This window comes from Microtus ochrogaster, chromosome 22, assembly GCF_000317375.1.
Source record: "Microtus ochrogaster isolate Prairie Vole_2 chromosome 22, MicOch1.0, whole genome shotgun sequence".
NCBI lineage: Eukaryota > Metazoa > Chordata > Mammalia > Rodentia > Cricetidae > Microtus > Microtus ochrogaster.
In genome coordinates, this window is record NC_022023.1 from 6,129,557 (window position 1) to 6,157,156 (window position 27,600).

The following is a 27,600-nucleotide window of genomic DNA, read 5'->3' on the forward strand; positions in this document are numbered from 1 at the left end:
TTTCTCTGTGGCTTTGGAGCCTGTCCTGGAACTAGCTCTGTAGACCAGGCTGGTCTCGAACTCACAGAGATCCGCCTGCCTCTGCCTCCCGAGTGCTGCGATTAAAGGCGTGTGCCACCATCGCCCGGCTCTCAAGTATTTTCATAGAGGGTTCAGTAAATAATTCTTGAAATAATTTATAAGTGTAATTGAGGCCAAGAAACAAAAAGAATAAGCCTGCTGTGTCTCCTAACACCATAGTTTGACTTTTCATAGTAGCTTCCAAAGCAAGTGAAAGTTGAGAATACCATTAGATAGTTGTCCGTCATGAGGCTGAAGGTTAGCTGTGTGTACCTAACATATCCTAACACAGGGACAAAAGAAGAAGGTTGCAAGCATTTGGCTTGTTTGTGCAGAATTTAGAACAAGCCCACTGTTATGTAGCCCTGGTCACAACATTCCTCCACTGATGGTAGAGCCCAGGCACAGAGCCTCCTGGAGGCTAGCTTGCATGAAATAAGAATTATAAAAATAACTTTGCTTACTGAAAATTCACTAAATATGGCACTTATTTGTATCAGATCAACTTTGCATACTTATCTTTTACCTCATTGGTTAACATTTAATCCATGATTATTATTTGTTCAATTTCATTTGTTTGACTTTTGTAAGAAACAAGTTCTTGTTATGTAGCCCAGGCTGGACTTGTATTCCCTGTCTTTCAAACTCCTGATCCTCCTGCCTCCATCTCCCTTACACTAGAGCGTAAGCAAACACCATTAACACCTAACCCAAGTACTATTCATGGGACTCTTGTAAATAGGACTTTTCCTAATTTCTTTTTCTACATAGCTTATTGTTATTTATGGAAATAATACTGATTTTATAACCATTTTGTGTTCTTCAACCTTACAGAATTCATTCACAATTCTAATTTTGGGGCAATAATCATTAAACCTTCTTGATGAATTAATTCCTCTACCATCATATAATAACCTTCTGTATCTCTTTTATATAATTTTTGACTTACGGTTTACTTTTTCTGATGTAAGTATAGCTACCGCTCCTTTTTGATTTCCATTTGTATAGAATAGTTTTTCTACTCTCTCACTTTCAGCCTGTTTCCTTAAGAGTACAGTGAGTCGCTGGAAGGAAGTATGTGTCTGATTTCTTTGTACTTTATATATTCAGAAATTCTCTAACTTTTGATTAGCAAATTTGATGCATTTATGTTTAAAATAATTATCAATGGGTAAGGACTGCTACCATTTTGCCAACAGTGTTCTAGTTCTGACCTCTTTGATCTTTTTTTGTATACCTTACTATAGCCTCCTGTACTCTGCTAGTTTTTTGGGGTTCATTTGTTTTTGTTTTTCTGGGGGTGTGTTTCTAGGCAAGGTTTCTGGATGTCCTAGAACTTACCCTGTAGTCCAGGCTGGCCTTAAACTCACAGAGTACTGAGATTAAAGGCATGTGTCACCACTGCCCAGATTCTGATAGCTTTTTTGTTTTGTTTTTTGTCTGTGGTTTTGTTTATTTGGTTTTGTTTTGTTTAGTTTTGAGACAGGATCTCACTGTGTTTCCTTGGCTGGCCTGAAACATGCTATGTAGACCAGAAGGGCCTCAGACTCATGGAAATCCATCTGCATTTGTCTCCCAAGTGCTGGGATCAAAGATTTGTGCCATCTCATCATGCCCATATGGTTTGATAGCCTTTTTATATTGAAATATTTTGAGTCTTCAAAGAATTATATTCTTTGACTCCAAATGCAACAAGCAGTGTGCTCACTGTTTACCATGAATTCTCCTTTGGTTTCCATATTGTTGGAGGAGAGTTACCTGTTTGTCCCAGCCACCTAGAGAACCAAAATAACCACACAGAAACTGTATTAATTAAATCACTGCTTGGCCCATTAGCTCTAGCTTCTTATTGGCTAACTCTTACATATTAATTTAACCCATATCTATTAATCTGTATATCACCATGAGGTTGTGGCCAACCAGCAAAGTTTCAGCACGTCTAGCTCCATAGTGTCTCCCTCTCCGCCTTCCTTCTCCCAGCACTCAGTTCAGTTTTCCCCGCTTATCTAAGTTCTGCCAACAGGCTAAGGCAGTTTCTTTATTCATTAACCAATAAAAGCAACACATAGACAGAAGGACCTCCCACACCACCATATATAATTGTATTGTTCTCAATTTGCATTTTTGTTTTTTGATTTGTATGTGTGTTGTTTGTTTGTTGCTATTACTTTATAAATAAGAAAATAAGGCTCAAACATGACTGGTTGCCAAGGTGATGCCACTGCTACCATAAAGTCTGAAACATTGGGAAAACTCATCTGAACCTGTGCTCTCGGGCTTCAAAATAATAGCAGCATCTCACAGATGTAGAACTTTCCGTGAGGTCTGTTATCCCTGGGATGCAAACATTCTAGACATTTCAAAGCACATCCTTTCTTGGCCACTGACTAGTCTGATCTGAGTGTTCTGGGATTTCTTCCTTTAATGATTTGAGTAGTTTGAAGGCTAAACTTGGTCAAAACCACAAATTGGGTCAAACATGTCTTTCCTAATTAACAGCATCAGCTGAGTGGTGTTTTGGAGACAATAGTTCCAGGCGCTTCACTGTCTCTTACATTTGCTTTGCTTCCATTGTGGAAGGTCTCTGGGATTCAAGTGTATTCAAGTTCCCAGTGAACTTTTGTCCTCTTGGAAACTGTGTTCCTCTCTCTCTTATTAAATTCCAGCTTTCATGACTAATTTGCAGTGGCGGCCCCAGAAACGCTCATATGATAAACGAAAGAGGTTTGGGACTTTCGCTTACAAATTGCTTCAAGATAGGCCTCCATGCCTACTCTTAGAATTGCCTCAGAAACGCTCACACGAAATGCATTTGAGTTTTTATAGCCTTTGCATGGGGGCCTGTTGTGTCAGGGTGTCTCCACGCGCTGGTGAGGGCCTGGAAACTGCAGAGATTTATGAGCCAGTGGAAAAGGTCTGTGTGAGGACTTCTTCAACCTGTCTTGGGAAAGCAAGCAGAGAGGATGTTTTTCTCCCTCTCACACAGATGTGTAAACAACTGACTGACTCACTGGCTGCCTCTGAGTCAGGACAGCGATCACGGGTTGATGAGTGTTTGCTTCGAATATCAAAATTCTGAGTTAGAACGCATTCCAAAAACCTTATTTCCCAGAGAGCCCAATTCGCCAGCGGCTGGAAGGAGACAGCAAGGAGTTTGGTTTATAAAGTACAGACATGTGTGAGCCTTTGCCTCCTTCATGGCCAGGAAAGAAAGCAACAAGTGTGAAATGTGACTTCTCGGAATAAAGGGACTCTGGGGTCTGTGGTAATTATTTCTGAAAGAGTAAATATTACGATAGGAAAAGAAACTCCTTTGTACCCACTCTTCTTGGGTTCCTTGGCATATCTGAATATTTCAAGTCATGTTTGAAACTATATTAACCTTCTGGGGTCTAATTGGAAGCATCTGGAGCTGCAGAGTTGGCATTTTCTGATTCCATGGTCATTTTCTATGTAGACTGAGCTGAAATGCCACCTGTGCGGCCTTTTCCTCCCTGCTGACCACAGAGGGGGCAGACAATGCGATAGCCGTGCAGGGCGGTCTGCTGGCTTCCCTGTTGGGAGGCTTTTTATGGAAACCTGCACTCCTTAGCGTTTGCATGCCTTCCAGACCTCCTCGGACCCATCTCACTCAGAGAATGTGGATGGAGACATTCCTCCCCAACCTATGGAATTCACCTCAGCAATTTTCTGCTGCCAGATCCATCTTGCAATCACCCAAGAGGCTAGAGAAATATATCCTATTTGCAAAATCCAGAAAGGCCAAAAATGAATTTTAAAAAAATAATCACAAACTTCTTAGGAGTTTTCTCTGTGTTAAGAGAAGCATATCTAAACTTCAGCCATATACAGGAAGCAGAGTAGCTTCTCACCTGCTTTTGTACATTGCTCTGACTCCTTTTTGTTGTTGGGTGTATTTTTGTGTATGTGGTGTGTGTGTGTGTGTGTGTGTGTGTGTGTGTGTGTGTGTATGCATGAGCGTAGGTATGTGTTTGCTGTGTGTGGTGTGTATGTGTGATATGTGTGTGAGTGTGTGGTATGTGTGTGATGTGTATATGTGTGTGATATGTGTGTGTGTTTGGTGTGTGTGGTATGTGTGTATGTGTGTGATGTGTGTGTTTGTGTGGTGTATGTATATGTGTGTGAGTGGTGTGTGTGTGGTGTATGTATATGTGTGTGAGTGTGTGGTGTGTGTGTGGTTTGTGTATATGTGTGTAATATGTGTGTGTGAGTATGGTGTGTGGTATGTGTGATATGTGTGTGCAATGTGTGTAGTGTGCATATATGTGGTGTGGGTGTGAGTGTGTGTTTGGTGTGTGTGTGGTGTTATGTGTTGTGTACGTACATGTGGTGTGTGTGTGTGAGTGTGTGCTGTGTTTATATGAGTGTATGTGGTATGGTTGGTTATATGTTCAGTGTGTCGTATATGTGTGCTGTGTGTGTCATGTGGTATGTGTGTGGTGTATGTGTATATATGGTGTATGTGTGTGTGGTGTGTGGTATGTGTGATCTGTGTGTGTTTGGTATGTGTGTGTGGTGTGTCTGTGTGGTGTGGTGTGTGTATGTGGTGTATGTGAGGGGTGTGGTAGTGTGGTGTGTGTATAGTATGTGTGCTGTGTGTATGCAGGTACATGTGGATACCAAATGTTAATGCCAGGTATCTCCCTCGGTTGTTGCTCATGTGATTTTTTTAACTAAAAAAATGTGGGGGTGAAACTGGCACGATGTCTAAGTGGGTAAAGATGCTGGCTGCAAATGCCTGGCAATCCCAACTGAGCCCCAGAACCCACATAAAGGTGAAAAAGGAGAACAGACTCCATGAAAGTTGTCCTTTGACCTCTGCACATGTACCCCCATAATAATCAAAATTGAAAAAAACAAAAAAAAAAACCATTGAGTTTTCATAGTTGGCGTTAAGTGTTTGTAGTGTGCTAGGTTTGCAGATCAACAAGTTTTGCAGAACAAAATGGAAAACAAACAGTGATTTGTGTCAGGGCACGTGGAGACCAGAATTCGCAGTTGCCCCATTTTTGAATCAAGGCAGGAAATTCAGTGTCCCTTAGGGGATCTGACCTATATTTTTTTTGGCATATATTTCTAGCGCAGCTTGGAACGTACCAAGAAGCTGTTTTCGATGGCATCGTGTTGATATGCATGGGTACACTCACATGGGCTGAGGGAGATGGATGTAATGATCCGAGCTTCATTCTAGTGATGACCCATCCAGGTGGATCTGGAGTTGAAACCCAGCTCTGTCTGGTTTCAAACCCAAGTTATTGCCGTGGTTCCAGGGATCTCTGTGAGCCCTGCCGGAATACAGGCAAAGAGTCCTAGGGTTTCAGGAGTTTTCTGTTCTACTGCCTTTGTTGGGAAGCAGATTGGGAAAGGTCTAATAATCTCATAATCCCGCAGCCAGTGGGAAATTCCTCCAACCCTGGCTTCACTGCTCCAGTCCCACATGCAAGGAGAGAATGCAACTGGCCTGCATCTGCCAGCTGAACTGTGTTTATACAGCTGCATAAGTGCTCACCATGGGAATCACTGGGAGGGGAGATAAGGGGAGAGGATGGTGCCTCCTTTTGTAGTGCTCAATCTACCTCGGGAAGCCCATACTACAATAGCCTGGAGGTGACGGAGAGAGGAGATGGCCAGTGGGCTTCCTGAGTCAGCTCTGCTCTCCCACACTGAGATATAGCTATGCTATTAATGCTTATCTTTAAACCTCCAATAATGGTGTTGTTACATACTCTATTGTGCTGGTTTGGGCTTTTCGTTTGTTTGTTCGTTTTCTGATCCTAACTCAGAATGGCCTCTGGACCAGAGCCGATTACATTTGTCTCTGTGTCCCATGTCCCCAGCACCATGTCCACCACAAAGCATAATACATGAAGCTATGTGGGTTGAGGTGATTCACCTTACAGGTGTGAGATCAAGAGATCCCTCTCCGCCCCAACGTCCAGTTGATGGTGTCACCTAGATAAAAATCATTGCCACAGCTATAAGCCTCTCTCCAAAGACAAGCCCACTCAAAGTTCACTGTCATCTAAGAAGGTCACCCAGTGGGTGGGGAAGAGCGCAAACCCATCCACTCCCTTTCTAACAGCCCACCTCAGAAGGAAGTGGAGTCCAAACAGGATGGGGTTGTCCAGGAAACAGGAACTAAGCTGTGGTGCTTCGGTGTGCTTAAATAATCAAACTGTTCCTCAGGAGAGAAAGTAAAGCCAACGTGACACACCACTGACACCTACCCTGTCTGTGGGCATATCCGTCATGCCCCCACAGGCCATGGGCACTGGCTTCACTTCATACTCTCTAGGTATGTGGCCTGCAGAGTCTAGAGGATGCCTCAATCTACTTCCTACACTTAGACTGTTTCTCCTGAGCACTGCTGATTCTAGGGAAAGTGCTGGTGGGCTTTTAAAATAGCTTCATGTGGCTTTTTCAAAGAACGGGTTGCCTTCCAGCCAAAACTGTGGAGAATGGAGGTTCTCTGTCAACAGCGAGTCTTTGTTATGGAGTTGAAAGGGCAGGCCTCTCCTCCTGTGTGTGCTGCAGAGGTTCCCCCAATGCAATTGACCCTGTTTTAATTAAGTCTTCCTTTTATGTTGGACTTGGTGCCAAGAAGTCTAAACAAATGTTGTGGATTTCAATGGGTTTTGTTGTTCTGGGTTGTCCATTTATTTCCAGTTCTATTTGAAGACCTGTCGAAGGGTCACTCCCTGGCAGACCCTCAAGATAAGGGTTAAGAGACTTTTTCTCAAAAAAAAAAAAAACAATAACATCCTCAAGAGTGAACATTCTTTGTTTTGCTTTCTCTCTGGTGTCATTGAATTCTCAAAGTCAAGAAAAATTTTCTGCCTCCTAATGGAGACTGGAGACGGTGATGTCATTCATAGGCCTCTATTGGATGGGGGAGGCTACCCCTGTGTAGTGGGAGGGCCACTTCTTGGTCCCTGGCTGCTCAATCACACAGCCCCGAAATAATCACACAGAACCATATTACTTAAATCACTGCTTAGCCCATTAGCTTTCGCTTCTTATTGGCTGACTCTTACATATTAATTTAATCCATCTCCATTAATCTGTGTATCTCCACATGACAGTGGCTTGCGAGCAAAGTTTTGGCATGTCTGACTCTGGCGGCTCTCTGACCCCGCCTCCTTTTCTCTCAGCATTCACTTTAGTTTTCCCCATCTAGCTCTGTTCTTTTGCCCTATCACAGGCCAAGACAGTTTCTTTATTCTTTAACCAATAAAAGTAACACGTAGACAGAAGGACCTCCCACACCACCCCTGAATTTAGGAAAACTCTAACGGACATTGAACTTGATGTAGCTCAGTAGTCAAGTACTTACCTGTTCTCTATGAAGCCCTGAGTTTTTCCTCCGACAAATCACACGAACTGGGCCTTGGGGTATACGTCTATAATCTCAGCACACAGTGTGGTAGGAAATCAGGAACTAAGGTCATCCGCAGATGCATAACAAGTTTGAGGCTAGCCTGGGTTACACGAACCCACTTTATTCCTGCCCACGCCACTCCAGGACATTTCATCAAGACTTCCAGCCAACTTGGCCTCTAACACCAACCATCGCTCCTGACCTTAATCAGGGAAGCCTCTCCTCTATATTGTGAACTGCCATGAAGGCAGAGACCTAGGACTTTACCAGTTGCAGAGCCTAAATGCTAATTGGCTGCTCAGCCCTAAATGAGGTACTTAAATCACCCCTCCAGGGCTCCGAGAACCTTGTGCTCCCAGAGCCAGAGGATGGGGGAATGAGGTGTGACGTGCCATCGTATGAGCAACACAGAGCCACTGCTGCCACCATGACCTCTAGACAGCTGCAATCATTGCACAGGAACAGCCAGACAAGAAGAGAGAAGTGAGACTGCTTGCCCTGCCTGTTGAGGCTGAACTGTTTCCTATTGGTAGTCAGGAAAGGGGGAGTGACTGCCTTCAGTAGTGAGCCCACTGGTGACCCCCATCAGGCTCCCGTGCAGAGTCACCCGATGATCATACAGATGGCCCTGATTAAACCAAGTGAGTCACACAGTAAACTAAGAGTCCTTAATCTGAGAAAAATTGGTGGGGTTCATCTTGAGAAAAGCTGGGTGACAGTAGGAGAGGGTAGAGGAAGGGAGTAACCAGACTGGATTACAAACTCGTATGAAAAGATCGAAGAACCCACTTAATAAAAAATAAAAATAAGAATGAGAAAAGTTGGGAGGGGGAGGGAAATGGGAGGCGGTGGCGGGGAGGAGGCAGAAATCTTTAATAAATAGATAAATACAAAAAATTTAAAAAAAAAAGAATGAGAAAAGTTAGTTTAGAATTGGGAAGCATATAGAGAAGGAATTGTGTTGACCAGCTCCTCAGTGCTACCACACAAGAATCGGAGAGCTGGCTTCTTCAACCCCTAATGCTGCTGGAACAAGTTAGCACGAGCTGGGTGGCTGGGAACAACAGGAATGAATTTGTCACTCTGAGACAGTTTACTCTCTGGCCGCTGAAGGAAACAATCCCCCTCCGCCCTCCCAGGCCGCTGTTGTTTATTGGTAAACCTTTGCCATCCCTGTCTCCTAGATGTGGCAGTCTGGTCTCCTCAGCCTCCACCCCTCACCATCATTCTTCTTTATATGGCACCGTCTTCCCTTCTTCCGAGGCCAGCACTCTTCCAAAGAGAGGTCCCACCCTAATGACATCATCTTAACCGACTGTTCCATGAAGGCATTATCTCTAAATAAGGCCACGGATGTATGGGGTTAAGATTTTAACCTCTAAGTAGGGGTTCACACAATCCACGTTGCTTGGAGGAAGCCTTCACATAAACATCCTGAGATGGTACGCACTCAGTTTGTAAGTGTGAAATTCCAGGCCCGGATTTATGTTATTTCAGTACCGTATCGTGCACATTCATGCACACTCATCGTGCACAGGCCCAGATTAATGTCATTTCGGTACTACATTGTGCACACTCATCATGCACCTTCCTTGTCCCCAATGCATGTACTGCCTAGAGAGTACCTGTTGTGTGCGTGGCACCATGCCAGGCCACAATTTTATAACTATGAATAAGACAGATGCAGCCCAACCCTCCCTACACAGCAAATGGTCTCATCAAATAAGATGTAATTTGAAATATATCATTTCCTAGCCCTCATATACTCCATAGTATATTTTCAGTAATGGAATCTTCTTCCATGGCTGTCATCGTCGGAGTTCTAGCTGAGGGAAAGAAACTGAGAAGCCCTTCAAAAGGGTCGACCTCTCTCTCCTACTTTCACCAGATTGTCCATGTTTTGTGTGTGAGACATCCCTGGGAGAAGGTTGCTGATCAGAGTGGACCATGGTCATGGCATACTTTCCAACAAACAATTCTAAAACCTCAGTGGAACTGAAGAGATGGCTCTATAGTTAAGAGCACTTGCTACTCAGTCTTGAGGACCCATGGTCGAATCCCAACATCCATATCATAAGACTGGTTTCTAGGTCACATACTAATATTATTCTCCTCTGAAACCTCCTGAACCAGGCCCCCACAACTCCAATCACACTCGGCACCACTGTCGGCCATGTTCTTACTAAGATGCCCATTAGGCAGGATTTAAAGCATTCAACTGCTTTCCCAACCCAAAGCACCAAAGTCCATATTCCTCCAAATAGAAACATGGTCGGGCCTATCACAACAATACCCCAGTCTCCGGTATCAACTTTTGTCTTAGTTGGGTTCTTATTGCTGTGAAGAGACACCATGACCACAGCCACACTTATAAAGGGAAATCATTTAATTGGGATGGCTTGTATTCTCAGAGATTTAGTTCATTATCAGCATAGTGGCATGTAGGCAGACATGGTGCTGGAGAAGGAGCTGAGAGTCTTACATCTCGATCCATAGGCAACAGGAAGGAGTCTGCCTCACAGGTAGTGATTGGAGCTTGACTACACTCAACAGTGATACGCTTTCTCCAACAAGGCCAGGCCTACTCCAGCAAAGCCATACCTCCTAATAGCGCCACTCCCTTCGGGGACCATTTTCTTTCAAACCACCACATGCCCCCACCGGGCAATGACCCCTACATCAGAGATTTTCTGCCCACCGTACTTTATTTCTGACAACCTTCCTCTGACATCAGTAAAAGGCCCTGCAACTGCCAGTCATGGCTTGGGACAGACGGGCTGTCATTCTAGCCAAAAAGCCTCATTCAGAACCAGATTCTGGCATTTGCCAGGCATTTGGTAGGAGTCTTTTGCCTCCAGGATGTTGTGCCAGCATATGAGGCCAGACAAGCTGACCCATGAACTTACACGGCCAGCAACAGAAAGAGCTACCATTTGATGAGTTATACCAGACACTGTTGCACACTATTTAAATATGGACTGTCTTATTTAACCATTATAGCCAAGATAGACAGCAGATAGGACTGCTTCTTCCGTTTTGCATGTGGAGACCAGACGACCTAGGAGCAGAAAAGTAACGTGTGCGCAAGTGTGTTACCAGGACTGGCAGCATCAGGCCTCGAGCGCAGGCGCTGTGGCTGCAAAGCAGGCACATTAACCCCTCGTCTGTGCTACCCTCCCTCCGGAAGCCCTCTCTTATGCCTGATAAGCCGCGGGCAGCCTCCTTAGGCGGTGCCGTGTTTTAAATCCTCCAACCAGCCGCAGAGACTACCACGTTATTGCCTTTTCCAGATGGAGCCAAGCAGGACTGAAAAGGGAGCTTCCCGAGGCACCGGGGTACTCTCTCTGAGGTCACTGAGGAGGAATGCATTCCTAAGCTAATAACATCTTATGGAAATGGGAGGAACCGTCCCATCACCCGGTACCGTTGGAAATGTTTATTTCCCCTGAGTACGAAGTCGCTAGAACTGAAAATAGTTTACTGAGAACATTTTATAGGAGATTCTTTCTGAGAACACAGGAAACTTGGACAGCAAAGCGGCAGGCCCCGTTTGTTACACACATGAACAGAGAGGCAGCTTCAGCTCCTCTCTGCATGAGCAGTCTCTCTAAGGGGCAGTTCTTCAGGCTGTAGCCGGCAGAGAAAGCAAGCTTCAGGAACTTTCCTGCACCCACCTCAGCACGCACTCAGAACCCAGGATGCTTTGTGCTTCCTCTGAGCCTTCCTCGGGAAGGCTTTGCCCAGGCCCAGAATCCGACGCACTCTGAGGTCTTCAGCATGGCTGTGCCCATGCCAACAAGACACATTCACTCAGGATTTCTCTCTGCCTATAAGCCCTCAAGAATCCTTCTGGGGCCTACAATTCTTCTGTTGATTAGCACACTCCCTTGCCAACAAGAATCACAGAAAGAAAAAAACCTCGAAACCCACATCCAGAGCAGTCCTTTGCTATAGTTTATATGAACATTTTAAAAACTCTTAATACATTTCAGAAGGGGGAAATTTTATAGTCTGATCTCTGCAGCCCCGATAAATGCACTTTAGGAGAAAGAGAATGAATGAGCCATCAACATTTCATCAGGTCAGAAGTTTAAATGTAAAACTTCTCCCTCTTATTATCAACGAAGAGGGCCGATTTTAACGCACCGTATAATTTTAGTAATCACACTTTGCCTGTGTTTGCAGTTAGCTGCACACCGCTCGCTCTGCTTAGCTCTACACCAGAGCAGGACTGGTACCCATTCACACGCGTGCTCCATCCCACGGGGCCTCAGACCTTTCCAAAGTAGAGCCGAGAAGCCAGAAATGTGTCACGGTCATTGCCGTGGGTGAGATGAGTTCCCTAGGTGAGACATCAATAAATCTGGGGCTGGCACCTGGTTATCCTAGCGCAAAGGCATCGCCCTCCTTGTTAGTGCAGGACAGAAGCACTCGCCTACAGGGAGAGGCCTGCCTGCCTTTCACAGTTCTCAGCTGGAATAAGCCCTTGCGCAAAAGACAGATTAGCAAGCAAAAAAAATGGAATTTAACAAGTATAGCCTAAGGAGTGGTTAGGACTTCGAGCTCAAATATGGTTTTCGATAAAACAAAAGAAAGGAGGGTAGGGTCCTAAAGGACAGAGATGGCGTGATGACCACAGGTGAGGTGAGCAAGGGTTATCGGGAATTTTCGTTGTGATCAGGTGGGCAGGGTACAACACAGAAAAAAAAAAATATTCTTCTTCATCTGCTACAGGCTTCCGATGTTATCTGACAGCATTCTTAGCTTTCATTGGAATAAGAGATCTGTTAATACACCCCAAAGTATTTGCCTAAAAAAAAAATATCAGAGGATGTTAGGTCAGACACAGAGAACTAAAGATAGTGGAAGATAATCTGGCCACATTCCAACCCTCCGTAATCACAGTTTTAATCAGCTTGTAGAACACAGGTGTGGCTTTTGATTTTCCTGAAAAACCTCAGTTCACAGTGTAACAGCTCAAAACAGTCTCTAAGTGGAAGAGGCATATCCTGGGGGTGGCCTAGTCTGTTGTTCTTCACCTGGAAGCTATCATGAATACGTTAACTCAGATGCTTACACTGCCCCCTTCACAAGTAGAACCTGATCCCCCAACTCTTCAGCGCATTTCTTTCCCCTGGCGCACTCACCATCCTCTGTGCACTGACTAGCACTGCCCAGCACCACACACAGGGCACACACACAACTCACCTTGGTGCCAATTCACCTAGTTTCATCCAGTGGTTTTCCCGCCACTTGACCATCATCACCTGTTGGCTTACAGCTCCCTGTGTCCAGAGCTGATGTGCTCAGCACGGGTCACAAACTAAGCCCCAGGGGAGGGAGCTGAACGACAATGAAAACAGACACACAGTTTGTCCCGGTGATGCTTACAGTCTCATGAAGGCACGTTAGCCAAGGAGCCACACAGTAAACATACCAAGAACCTTCTACCTGGACTTGGAAATTTCCAGAATAATGAGAAGGAGTTAAAAGTGAAGAAGCATAGTGGCAGAAGAAACAGCCTGGACATGGCGGCACGGGGTCTGGAAAGGAAGCCGGTGTGACTAAGACTTGAGAATGAAAGGAATGAGTCAGCTTTATCTTGTCTTCCAGTCACAGTTGGTGAGAGGCTCAGTCTTAAATTTGGTCGTAGACATGTTAAATTCGAGTGCCTTTGACATACGTCAGGCAGGCAGTTAATAGAGGTCTAGAGCAATTCCTTCCAAGTTTGTGATGACTTTTGTCCCCTCTGAGGATAGTTGCTAATGACTGGAGATGTTGTTGTTGTTGCTGTTGTTGCTATTTTGTTGTTGTTGTTGTTGTTGTGTTGTTGCTGTTGCTGCTGCTGCTGTTGTTACAGCAGAGTAGAGGGTAGAGGTGTTTCTGGGTAGAGGCAAAGGATGTTACCAAAAACCCTGAAGGGCTCAGGACAACCTCACCCACACAGCAAAGAATTCTCTAACCCAAAATGTCAATAGCACCTAAAATGAGAAATTCTAGTGGCGATATCTTAAGGTCCGTGTCCAAATGCTTTTGGTGCTGATGAGATCACACAGAAGACTGAAAGTGGAGGACTGAGGGAAATATTGAGGGATGTTAGCACAAATACGACTGGGTGGCCAGTTTAAAAGAATAAACAAGAGGGCTGGAGAGATGGCTCAGTGGTTAAGAGCATTGCCTGCTCTTCCAAAGGTCCTGAGTTCAATTCCCAGCAACCACATAGTGGCTCACAACCATCTGTAATGATGTCTGGTGCCCTCTTCTGGCCTGCAGGCATACACACAGACAGAATATTGTATACATAATAAATAAATAAATATTTTTAAAAAAGAATAAACAAGAGTAGTCAGAGAAGGTGGAAAACTCAAAAAAAAGGAGACTCAGGGAAGCCAACATTTGGGGACAGGGAATTAGTGAAAGTATCAGATTCTATCAAGGAGACAGAGAACGGACTGGGGAAAAAGCTTGCTGCTTTTTTAGTTCTCAGCACCATCAACAGACAGCTCACAACTGCCTGTAACTCCAGCTCCAGAGAATTAAGCACCCTCTTCTGGCTTCCAGGGGTACTGCACACACACAGAGCACATACACACATGCAGACAAAACACTTACACACATAAAAGAAAAACAAATAATCCTTTTAAAAAAATAAACCAGAGGAGATGAAAGCTGGAAAGTATGCAATGCTTTCAAAATGGTGAAGCTATTGAAAGTTTAGTAATACAATGCTAATAAAAAACACACTACTGTGGGTGGAGAATTAGAGGGAGGAACAGCATGCAGGCAGCTTCTGAAGACAAGCTGGGTTTTCATTTTGGTTTAGTTTGTTTGTTTTTAGTTTAGTGATAGAAGAGAGAAGAAAGAATAGTTCTGAAAATGGATGGCATTCAGGACTCTTTGTGGGGGTTGCAGACATAGCTCAGTGGGAAACAGCCCTTTCCATCACATGTGAGGGCCCAAGTGTGATACCCAACACCTACATTTAAAATAAGCTGAGGGCACCAATGTGCAGCTGCCATCCTAGCACTAGGGAGGAACAGGCCAGGCTAGCTTAGGGGCTTGCTGGTCACCCAGTTCAGCCAAACGCTGTCTCAAAAAAGTAAAGTAGAAAATTCATGATTTCAATCTCTGACTCTCACATGCATGGGTGACAGGCATGTGTGTAAGGATCTCTCTCTCTCTCTCTCTCTCTCTCTCTCTCTCTCACACACACACACACACACACACACACACACACACATACACTCATTTTATCTTGAAAACCGAAACATAAATGATATAAGCACGTCATTATAATGGATATCTCTGGTATCCTGTCTTCTATAGATGCTGGATTATGTTTTGTTTCTTTAAAAAGTAGTCTTTTGTTCTAAGAGAGTGAACTAAACTGAATTCAAATTCCAAGCTCCGTCTGCCCAAATCAGCAAGAACTGAGGTCTCTGCTCAGTTCTTTGAGTTTCTTGCTGCAACCAATTGTATCGGTGCCCCTGCTACTGCCAGCCAACCAATGACAGGGCTTTTTATACCCAGGCTTGAGAGTCCCTGAAGTTTCTTCCCTTCCAATTTCCCCCTGCACTGCCCAGCTGCTCTTCCTAATCCCAACCCTGTTCTCAGGCACTCAATGTGTAAATCGGCCTTCTGTTGCTCTGAGTCATTTGAAGATGGGCTTGTGCCCAGGCAAAAAGCTGCAAAGAATAGCTCCTGCTTTCAAAGGCAGATGCTCTTGCCGCTTCTAGCACCATTTGGCCGAGCTCCCTTGCTGTAAACCAAAAACACATATTTCATAGCGTAGCGGTAATATAAATTGTTTATATATGAGTGACTTTATAATAATTGTCTTCAGAAGGGTTATCCTATGTCACTCCCAGAAGCCAGGAACCTTGTTACACTTCTAAAATGATGACGACTTGAGTGTGTAAGTTTTACGGGTCATCTCCTAATGTGAGAGAGTGAGAAGGGAACCCGCAAATGTACACATTCTCTCATCTCTAGCCCTAAAACAGAAGATTCGTATCCACTCCTTTGAAGTCTGTATTAAACATTCTAAGTCAAGTAGCAAGCTATGAAGCATAGCATGCTCTCTTATCTTACATTTGCAATTGCGCCCTCTGCCGGACTGGAAGGCTAAGTCTGAATTTGGTATTGTTAGACTCCCATGCCGACAGAGAAAAGTATTTCATCAAGCACCCCTCCCCTGCTTCCCTTCCCAGCTACATCTCAGAGGCCTGGTGCATACATATCTGAACATCCCAGCCCACATGTCCAGGTTCCGGTCCTGGCCATGTGCTCTGTGCTCTGGAGCAAGTACCTGGAGAGCAGACCCATCGCAGCTAAGGTAGTTGTGGGACTAGTGAGTCAGGGGATTCTGGTACCGGATGTAGAGAGAAAAGAAGAGAAGAGGCATTCTCTAGAGAAGATGGCTGCAGGCAGGCATGCCCTTGACCCAGCACACTCCTGATTCTATGGAGAGAAGCGATTGGGAAAGACACCAGGACTCTTCAGAGCATTGAGACAAAATCCATCTTCCATGGGGCTGGGGGAAAAAGTGGGCAATGCAGTTGATGCCGGTGCTCAGGGACTTTGCTTTGTTTCCACATTGACTGCCTGGCTTCTCTTTGTGTGCGTGTTTCTATCTCCTAGTGGGCTGTTCATCACCATTCATGACAAGGGCCACCTGGCAACCATGCTGAACTCCTGGCCAGAGGACAATATTAAGGTATGAACCTGCTTTTATTGCTATTGCCATCTGTATTGGTGTTATTTCTACCTATGAAACAAGCCGTTATGACACCAAAGGCAGGATACTTCCCGCCCTTCCCAGGCCCCGATCACAAACCAGCTAGAGCCACCACAAATGCATCACAGAAGAGATTTGCCTTAACTGCACAGCTAGGTAAAATTGCTCTCAGTTCATATTCGTCCAAAGAAATGCTTGCTATGTGCTGAGCTTCTGCTGAATGCACTGTGGAAGTAGACAGTTTCCTTGTGGCTGCAGACAGAAACCAAGCATGGCCCTCTTCCGGAGTAAAGGATACCTCATGATGAAAGCAGGACAGTAACACAGCAGACCGGCCAGGTGGACCCTGATTGAAGCCAAGTGGACCGCACAGAGGGAGCTGCGGTGATCACAGAGGTAGGAAGACTTTCATCTCCGACAGCTCTGAGGTGACGTCACGGGGAAATGACATGGGAACAGGACCTGAGGTTAAGGGTTATGCAGACATCGGTGAGGACCTGCTGCATGGAAAGTTTACAGCAAGCAGGCTTGGGTAGGTGTGCCCAAGTGGCACTGCGCAGAGCGACAAAGCCGAGCTGCCACCGCTTCCCAAATACCCAGTCTCCTCCAAACATGAAGGGGGAAAAGGATGAGCTGACAATATGGCCGCAAACTGTGTGGTGCTGCGCGTGGAGGGGCGCATCTGAGGTAATTATCTTCTCTGGAAGCAACGTAAGTGAGACTAATGGCTCCTTAGTGAGAGAATGTCCAGCCAGAGGTAAACACAGTGTAGCCTTGGGGCCAGCTCTTTGCTTTACCCTGACTCCCCCCGGCAGGCTGTGGATCTCTGCGGGGTCCCGCTCCCTTCACCCCCGCTGGTTCCCTGAGCCCATTCCTCACCAGAAGGTACCAAATAGAGCCTCTATTGGTTTTCCACCCAAACCAGGCTCTCTCTCAGCAGTGTGAGAATTTAGAACAAGAACAGAGAAGGGTTAGGACCTCAGCTCTCTGCAGCCAGATCTGAGCTACAGCCAAAGTTCAGTACTGGCCACAGGAAATAATTTCCTCACGTTTCCCTCTGGGTGTGACTTTGCCCTATGCGTATCCGCCTGGATTCCAGTTCTGTGTAAGGCCTTGGCCTTGAAAGCCCTGGCCTCCTGTCCCAGGAAAGCGTGTTTCCAGGGTGTGTCTAGGATGATACTCTAGTAAAATATTGAGGACATTAAGGGGAGCCAACCCACTTAGTGGAGAGTTAACTTAGGCGAACCTGGGCAGGCACAATGCTGAAGTCCTGCACACCGATCTTTTCTCCCATGCCTGGACAGCTCAACTACAGAGAAGCCTCGTGCATCAACAGGCCCTCAGCAGATGCCTGCCCAGGTGAATAACCTCAGTCAACAGACGCACTGAGCATCTTCCGTGTGCCAGGCCCTGTGCCAGCCATAGAGATAATGCATACAGTCCATTCAGGAAAATTGTGAGCAACTGGAACATCTAAAGGAAATTCTTCTTCTTCAACTGGAATTAAAAGGTACCTCTTCCTCTAGGCTGACACAGGGATCAAACCTCCATTGTTTCCTTGGCTGGGCACAATATTCATGATTAGTATTAGGACCTTCTACAAAAGTTTCAAACTGACTAGCACTTGGGAGGCAGAGGCAGGCAGATCTCAGTGGGACTGAGACCAGCCTGGTCTATAGAGTGAGTTCCAGGACAGCCAGGACTGTTACACAGAGAAACCCCGTCTCTGGGGAAAAAAAATCCAAAATGAAAGTGAAAGACACCTTGTCTCCAATTCTTCATGTCATGGTTAAAAACCCAGGATATAAATTCAAAATAGAACCATAGGAGCTAAGTGACTATTGACTTCAATAAACGTGTCTTAAGACCCATCTAAATATTGAATACTAACTCCCAGAGGGGCAGTAACAGTGACCAGAGGAACAGAAACAGGGACTTTACACACGCTAGAGGAAGAGAGCCTAAACTAGGCCACATATAGACATCCAGACCTCTTAAGAAGGGTGTAAGAGCCGGGCGGTGGTAGCGCACGCCTTTAATCCCAGCACTTGGGAGGCAGAGGCAGGTGGATCTCTGGGAGTTCCAGGCCAGCCTGGTCTACAAGAGCTAGTTCCAGGACAGGAACCAAAAAGCTACAGAGAAACCCAAATACAAAATAAAAAAAGAAGGGTGTAAGATGCACAAGCTGATCTAGTCTGGTGAGAGCCGTGTAACCCAGTTCCATTTGACCACCCTCCAGTAAGCGTCTCCTCTAAGGAAGCCCCCGGAAGCTCTGTGTCTCCTCTAAGAAAGCTCCCAGAAGCTCTGTGTCTCCTCTAAGGAAGCTCCCCGAAGCTCTGTGATAAAGATGAGCAGGACCAAATTTAAGAACTCACATTCTGGTTAGATGGGCTTACCTGGAAACAAGGACAGAATACCATGCCTCTGCTGCCAAGGAGAGGAACTTGCAGGGCGAGGTGTAGACAGGCTACCAGCTGTCCAGCCTCCTCCCCTGGAAGCTCCAAAGGGGACAGGTAAAGGCCTCGGACAATCCCCACCCTTTCTTTCTGTCTCACTTTTGAGAGGTTCCAGTGACCACCTAGAGGAAACAGCACTGATTTTGTAAGCAGACACACAGAGCTTCTGATCATGAGTATGCCCCTTGCCTACTGTACGTGCGGATAGGCTTTCCCAGCTTCGCATTCCTGTTGTGGATTAGGCATGACAACGCTGGTGGACTCTGAAGCTCACCTAGATGAACATTGTCTTTACAGGAGGTATTGGAAGCCGTTGTAGCGTATTTGGCTATGGAGGGTCAAGGAGCATTCAGGAAAACAGAGGTTTCTTCTGGGAATCAGACCCACAGATGCCTCGTCATATGCCTTGTACCCAGAAGTACTTGGTTTGGCCCTCAGCGCCTGTTAAAATTTTTTAATTTATAGGCAATATTTTTAAAGCATAGTTCATTTAAAACAATAAATATAAAAGCACTTGGATTTTCTGACTTCTCTGGAAAAACTAAGTACTCTGAATATAGAGGCTGAATCATGGTGTGTAAACAAACTAACAGTAGCTGACTGGACTTTGCCTAACCCACCGCACGCTCCACCCTGGCTCTGATGGCTTCCTCCCTCATCACCCAAGGTGCCCCCTTCAGAAGTCCAGAATGTTTTGGCCTGCAGACTTTCCTATTCCCTAAAAAAATGAGAAGGTGAAGATCTATCTACTTCTACAGGGGCTCTCTGCTCCTCACCCCTCCACAGGGCATTGTGCTTGTGCTCAGAAAGAATTCCTCCTGAAAGCCCCAAGCTGGGCCCTGGAGGATGGGTAGGAGGAGAGGACATTGCTCAGAGGAGGACGAAGCATGCGCGGTACTCACAAGGTCACCCACAGGTGAGTGCTGGTATCTAAACTACATCTTGTGTCTGAGCTCTGCCCCCCCCCCCCAATAGGTGATTCAAAGAGGCCGTTTCTCAAGGCCTAGGAAGTCTTTGGAACCTAATGTTGCTGACTGCCTGGCTAGAGAAGCGGGATCATTTCAGAAGACCTTCTGAATCGATTTGGAAGATGAAAAATTAACTTTCTGTGGTTTCCCAGCTAAAAAGTCAGGAACCTGAAATCCAGGAGAAGATAACTATGAGGTACCTACAACTCAAGGCCAGGACTCTAAAAGCTTCGAGGTCTTTCTTCTCCAAAGAGGAAAATGTTGCCCTGTGTAAATCATACAGAGGAGTGAGCACCGCATCCTATCTCCTTCCCGGAGTGCCCATTGCCTCCAGCAGTAGAAAGGTTCAACTGAGAACTTCTCTCCTTGTCAGCTTCCCAAACTCCTAAGCATCTCTCCCAACCTAGTAACAACACTCCTGAGGAGAGAGAGAGCTCTGTGTGGTGGAGCCACAACCGCAACTTTCACCATGAGACACCCGCTGCACAGCTGTTAAAGCATGGTCCAGACTGCCAGCGCCATGTGCCTGCCTACCACGCACAGGCCGACGGTGTGGTGAACACCTTCAGCATTGTGTCGGAGATAGGGCTTGCTGAAACTTTCTGAGACCGAAATCAACTTGTCAGGAAGGGCTCTTGGTTCAACAACTGTACCCCAAAAGGAGGGGAGGACACGGAGGCAGGGTGTCTTGTGTACTCCTGGGGTGGTCAGTCATTGGCTGTAGGCTGATCTTCAGAAAGAGGTACGGCTTCTGCGCAAGGTCAGGTAAAGAAATTTCTCCAGATAGGCTGGTGGCTAAGAAGAGCAGTACAGAAGAAAGTCCTTCATTCCTGAATAAGGAACAACCTTGGGCAGACCTCTCCAGCCCCTTCATTCACACAGAACGACGCATCGAATTCTGTTGGCATCCTCAGGGCTTCTTACTGTCTTTGTTCTAAAGACAAGGAATCTGAAAGACTAGGTTCTTTGTGAGGAGTGGAATCAAGATTTGAAACTAAGGAATGTGGGTTATTTGTGCTATGAAGTAGGGGGAAAGAAAGGAGGAGTGATGAGACCAAAGGGCGAAGCAAAAGGAAGAAGAAAAGTGGCTTGAAAACTCTTGCCGGCAGCCCGTAATCACACTAATAAATCTGAAACAGTCCACGAGCAAACCAGGACTCATGGTCTTCCAATCTGCCTTTGGTTCGCTAAGCTAAGGGCCATATCCAACAAGTCAGATAAGGTCATAGGTCTGAGGAGGGCAGGCAAGAAGGAACACAGCATACTATCCTTCAAACCTCTCCATTTGTCTAAGGAACAGGGGTGTCGTGACTTTTCCCACAGCCAAATAAGGAAATTGGAGTTCTGTCATTCCAGAAATTGTTGCTGGCTTTTCAAACCCAAAGACACTGCCCAGACTTTCCCTAAGCCCTTGGCAACCCCTGAACTAGTTAAGTGGTTCCCAGCATTAATTGGATTGCTATCAGGAACAATGAGAGGCGATACTGGCTTTAATCCTGTCCAGCCAAGAAGCACTGTTGGAGTGATAGTTTGCCTGGCTAATGAACTAGATGTCACATTGCTGGCCTCAGAGCCAACTGCTAAGAAATCAAAAATAACACAACCTGATATTGCTCCTAAAAAGCGTACAACTTTTTATGAAATACGTGGAAACATGAATATTTATAATACAAGGAAAAGACTGTTGGCTGCTTTGCACAAGGAACAATATTCTGGGAGTGCAAAGGAAGAGTGAGAAGCTCAGGAGGGAAGCTTCTTGGAGACCAGTGTGCTAGTTGCAGTGAAGTACAAACAGCTTCACTGTCACCCCAGGGGGCTCCCCTTGCCCTGCTGCTCATTGGCTTGTCCCTCCCACCCCATTCTGCCATTTATATGAAGTGCACCTCCTTGCTTCTCAACACCTTTTACGCAAGTCTATCCTGAACCTTAACTTTCTTTCCTATTTGTACCAGGATTTTTTTTTTCAGGCCACCAACCAGCTTCCAAATCATGACACAGAGACTTGTTATTAGTTTTAAATGCTTGGCCTTATCTTAGCTCTCATTTTTATGTTTCTCTTTATCTGTGTTTTGCCTTGGGCTTTTTTTTTTTTTTCCTTTTTTCCCTTCTGTGTATCTTTCACTGGTTCTCGTGTTTGGCTGTAACTGCCTGGCTTCCAACTCCAGGAGTGTCTCTCTTTCTCCCTTGTTCTCTCTCTCCTCCTCCTCTTCTCTCCTTCTCTAGCCTTTATTTCTCCTCCTATTTATTGTCTCCACCTGCCAGGTCCACCTATCCCTCTCCTGCCTAGCTATTGGCTGTTCGACTTTTTATTACACCAATCAGGTGCTTTAGACAAGCAAGGTGAAACAAACGCACTTCTTCATATAATTAAACACACATCCTTACATCGTTAACCAAATGCAATGTAAACAAGTGAAACACACCTGTACACAGTGGCAGTAATATTCCTTGGCAGAAAAGAATGTAACACCTTTTCGCCTAGGTAAAGTAATATTCCACAACACCCATTAAAGGTCTTTGATTCTGCCTGCACCCTCACAATTGCTTCTTGTCTGATGTCTGGTGTGTGCATCTTCTCATCTGCAGAACTCCTAAGAGTGAGTCACCCTCCGGGAAGATCTCAATCTCTCCTTCCCTCTGCACTGTCCTGCTGCATTCAGGCCTCTGTCCCAAAGCTGTAACAGCTGATAAATATGTGCCCTGTCTCATTTGGCTTCACACGTATTTAATTTTGTAGGTAATCAAACTAAAGTTCCTTCCCCCAGGATATGTCTTACTAGCAAACAGGTGCTTTGTGCATATTGATTAAGTGAATGAATATATGAGCATCCATCATAACCATATAATCATGTCTGTCATTACCATGAGCTCCGTCAACATGGGATGAAGGAAAGATTGATGATACCAGTACTGTGTCTAGTACACGGTGGGCCGTCAGTGATTCTTTGTCAACAGGTTACCCTCAGATAACCAAAGGATCTGCTTGATTCTCTGTTTTGTGATTCTAAGAAATGTTACAAGCTCTGTTCTTTGCACATTGGCCTCAAGCTGCTGCGGCTGTAGCAGTGGCCTGAACTTTCTCATACCCCTCCCTTCCTGTCTCAGGCCCCAGGTTTCAGTCTGAGGCTGTCCAGTTTCTCTGAGAGAGAGAAAAAGAGAGACTAGTTGTGATTTCTCTCCAGCTGTTTCTGCAGCTCCCGACCCAATTTTCAGAATGCAGGGAACGCTGTCTTTCTGTCACTTGGCCTCAGCCAGCTCTCAGAAAGGACCAGCCACCTGCAGTTGATGGATCCCTCTGGCCTTGTCCCAGACCGGCTGCTTTCTTCCCAGCTGGCAGGCCTGGCTGCTAGGACTTTGAAAAGAGCACTTCGTCATGCGGGTGGTGCTCCCAACTGAGGGTGCTCTGCTGTGTTTTTCAGGCTGTGGTGGTGACCGATGGAGAGCGTATACTGGGCTTGGGAGACCTGGGCTGCTACGGCATGGGCATCCCTGTGGGCAAGCTGGCCCTGTACACCGCATGCGGAGGGGTCAATCCACAGCAGTGCCTTCCCGTCCTGCTCGATGTGGGCACCAACAACGAGGTAACAGTCTGTGCGGGCCAGGAACTCTTGAGCCCCAAGGAAGATGAGGTGGGGGGGCGCTTTTGTGGCGTAATTATATCCACATGGGCTGTTCCGTTCCCAGGATGCTCTCGACCCCCATTCCCACATAGTTGTGAAGTAGTGGATTCTCCTCTCCCAACCCCCTTTGCTTCTGAGTCCTCTGGCTTCTGCATCTTCCTCTTCTGTGCCCACAATGCCCTAGACTTACTTCTCCCATTGATTCATGGGCCCACCAATTTTGCAATCCTCCTTGGCGCTCCTCTCTGAGAGAGCAGCCAATGGCGAGACTAGTCTGTGTTCTGCATTCTCAAGGTGATTTGCCTCAGCGTTTGAACTAAAATTCAAAAAGAAGGCTCCAGGCTGAAATGTTGGGGACAAGCAGAAGAGTGTCCTGCAGATCAAGTGAGAGAAACTGAGCTAAGATGCTGGTCAATCCTTCTGTAGGATTCATAAACTTTGTCAAGGAGATTAACCCCCAGCCAAGAGTTTGTCTGCTCCTGGTACCAGGCTGGCACATTGTCTCTGGCTGTAATTCTCGGCCCTTCCACAGGTAGTGATGGCTCATGCCTGCTTCCACAGGTAGTGATGGCTCATGCCTGCTTCCACAGGTAGTGATGGCTCATGCCTGCTTCCACAGGTAGTGATGGCTCATGCCTTTAATCCAAGTTCGAACCCAACCTGGTGTATAGAGTGAGTTTCAAAACTCAACAAAATAAAACAAAAACACTATCTTTTTTTTTCTTCATTTCCAAATTGTTTGCTTAATTCAAACTTTCAGTTATCTTCACAAATGAAGCAAATATATCTCTATCCAACTGTCACGTTTTGCAAATTATAATTTTATGGAATATATGAATTATAGTAAAAATGAGTCTCATGATGATATTTTCATACACGTCTATAATATACGTCAAAGGAATTCCTTCTAACAAGCATTTACTTTTGAATTTAAGATCAGCGTGTGTTCTTTTAAAAATCAAAATTCAGAGATGGATTAAAAGTAAACTATTAGTCACATTATCGGTACATTTATATATATATATATAATTTTGATGTTTTTAGTATGTTCTTGAAAAGTATGTTTATATATACACCTCTTTAGACCTGATCACCTACAGAGCAGTCCTGCCATTTCTAAAATCTCCTCCTCTTACTATGTCTCCTGACCGGCCTATGGGACAGGGGGCCCGGTGGTGGCGCAAGCCTCATAGCTGCTAAGTAAGGGCAGATCTCAGGTTTTGCTCCAAACCAAGTTCCCTTCTCCCAGCCAGACGTTTGAGTTTATACCAAGCAACCATGTATATTTATACAATAAAACTGTATGTATTTATACATTAAGTAAAATTATATTATTGCACATATGTATCACATATACACATTGCATATGTGCAATAATATAATTTCAATGTTTTTCCTTCCAGTCTCTTTTCTCTCCGAACCCTTACAAAAACCAAACTTGGAGTTGCATTGCCTTACCTCTCTGAAGCCTGCTCTTTATAGTTTGCATACGTCAAACCCTCTGGGGTTAACAACCATTACTCCACTCTGTCGCTGCACCCCGGTTCACGCAGGAAAGCCCACACAGCTGCACGTTTAGGTGTTCCCGAAGTTCTTGCAGAGGTCAGCTGTGCTCCGGTCAGTCATGTTCTCATCGGACAAATTCCTAGAGGCAGAAATATCGGTGCACAATGGAGGGGGGTGTTCGTCTAGATGAACGGAATGGGTATGCTTACTTATTGGGGGAGCAGTGTTGTTAGCCAGAGAAGAACCTCCAGTGCCTTTCCTCCTCCAGCACCATGCTGTTTGAGGCAGAGTCTCACACTGGGATCTGGGATTTAATGGTTCGCATGAGTTGGCCGGATAGTGAACTCCGGGGATCTTACCAATGTGCGGCCCCTGTGCTGGGATTGTGGGTGTGCACTGCCACGCCCAGCCTTTTCCCCTGTGGTTGCTGGGGGCGGAACTTGGATCCTCATGCAAATCAAGCGCTTTAATCACCGAGCCATCTCCACGGCCCTGTGGTGCGGATTCGCGATCCACATTTGCAATCCACAATGATTCAGTTCAAGGAAAACTGATTTCCTCGTCTTTAGACAGCATCGTCTGGGTTTCTAAACAAGAATGAGATTTCTAATTCCTAGCAGGGAATACAGCTTCCTCAGGCTCCACCCTGAGATGGAATCTCCTCCTGAATTGAGGGATCCAGAAGGAGACCTTCCTTGAGAGCCAGAAACCTCATGGGATCAGGGGGTAGGCAGTAGAGGACAAGAGAAGTGGCCTTAAGAAGCAGGGGCCCGGCTGGAGAGATGGCTCAGCGGTTAAGAGCATTGCCTGCTCTACCAAAGGTCCTGAGTTCAATTCCCAGCAACCACATGGTGGCTCACAACCATCTGTAATGGGGTCTGGTGCCCTCTTCTGGCCTGCAGGCATACACACAGACAGAATATTGTATACATAATAAATGAATATTTAAAAAAAAAAAAAGAAGAAGCAGGGGCCCTGGCCCCATGCCACCAACTGGCCCGGTGAGTCACTTCACCTCTTTAGACCTGACCCCTACAGAACAGTCCGGCCATTTCTAAAATCGCTTCCCCTTGCTGTATCTCCTGACTGGCCTGCGAGATGGGGCTGGGTGATAACACAAGCCTTACAGCTGCTCAGCACGGCTTTGATTCATCACAAATCCATCAGAACAGATCTCCGAAAAGAAGTGGCCATCATAGACCAGGACCTTACACCCAGTTTGAGCCTCATAGGAGCACAGAGTGAAAGCCTCTGTCACTGCCTTCCCTTCCCACTGCAGAAAACTGAGGTCCAGAAACTTTAATTGGCTCAAAGAGATTCTAATCAGAGCCAAGATCCTCTGCCATATCCCACCCCTGCTGGGATTCTGGTGTTTTATAAGCCAACCTCATCTCTTGATCCATAAGATTACTAAAGTAACTTCAAAAAAATTATTCAAATTATTTTTTCTTTTCTTTTTTTTTGTTTGTTTCTTTGTTGTTGTTGTTTTGGTTTTTCAAGACAGGGTTTCTCTGTGAGACAGTCCTGGCTATCCTGGAACTCACTTTATAAATCAGGCTGGTCTCACACTCACAGTGACCTGCCTCTAACTCCCGAGTGCTGGGGTTAAAGGCGTGCGCCACCACCGTCCGGCTCAAATTCTTAAAAGAAATGGCATTCCTCCCCCAGTTCCTGTTTGTGCCCCTTTCAGTATTTATCCACGACGCACGCACATATAGATGAATTTGTTACTTAGCTGCAATCATAATGCACCTGTCTTTCGTTCTCATTTTTTTTCAACCAAGGTTATTTTGTGAACACTTTCTTTTTACTCCTTTAATCAAAGTTTACTGGGTGTTTAGTAGGTGTCGGGAACTCTGGTAGGCTTTAGGGAGATAAATGAACCAGGCCTGGGTGGAGCTGTCCAGCTGTCGGGGTTTCAACACTGCACACATAATGGATCATGTATTACATCATCACTCAGAGTGTCTGCTTCTCCCCTGAGTGCTGGATTCCAAGCATGAGAATTCAAAGTGGCCAAGGGAGCCAGTGTTACAAAGACGGTGTTTAGCCCCCTTCAAATGGGTTTGCTATGTCATGTCCCATAGTAAAACTGTCCAAAACGCATCTGTTTCTAATTCTTGCACGAAAACAACACCAGGTAAGATACCAATATGGACTGGGGAAGTGTCACAGGGCCCCCTGCGAGGCGAAGAGCTATAGGCAATTAAAGGCCTCTAGGAGAGTGAGAATCAGTTTTCTCTAGGGACAATCCCTCTGATAGGTTGTCCAAAGCTAAGTGGTCAGTCCTAAATGCATATACATATGAGCACAACACTAAATGAATGCTGGAGAAAACACACACACACACACACACACACACACACACACACACACACATATATATATATATAATGTATACACACACACACACACATATACCAAATTAAAGAAGAGCTCATAAAGTTGAGAGTTCAGAGAAAGCTGCAGAGACAGGGGAGGTGTTGGAGGTGGGAGATTATGGGGTTGAAATGATTTCGATACAATACTGGTGTCTAAAATTCTAAAATAAAATAAAATAAATGTTTCTTAGTGAATCTCCTTGTAAGGAATTTTCCCCAGGACTCTTGGGGTGCAACTTTCGCTGAAAGCAATCCTGGCCTGTAGGGGAAGAAAGCTGGGCCTTATCGCTTCCACTGCCTCTAGTAGTACAGGGAGGACACTGTTGGGGGATGCTTTTGTGTCCAAATAGCAAAGCCATCACTGTGTGTGTCTCTGTAAAACCAAACAGAAGCCTCCTGAGGTGACGGCAACTGAATGAGTGTCAGAACACCCTCCTAAGCTTCCTGTTGAGAGGAAACATCTGCTTTCTGCA

The 27,600-nt window shown here is 45.6% G+C and overlaps 1 protein-coding gene across 1 annotated transcript in view; it reads left to right on the forward strand.

Moving 5' to 3' along the window:
* Me3 (malic enzyme 3) overlaps positions 1–27,600 on the forward strand; it is a 155,962-nt gene that overhangs the window by 89,767 nt on the left and 38,595 nt on the right. The window contains exons 5-6 of the mRNA XM_026784324.1: positions 16,100–16,175; positions 23,040–23,201. Coding sequence (XP_026640125.1) covers positions 16,100–16,175; positions 23,040–23,201 — 238 coding nt within the window. The remainder of the gene's footprint in view (positions 1–16,099; positions 16,176–23,039; positions 23,202–27,600) is intronic.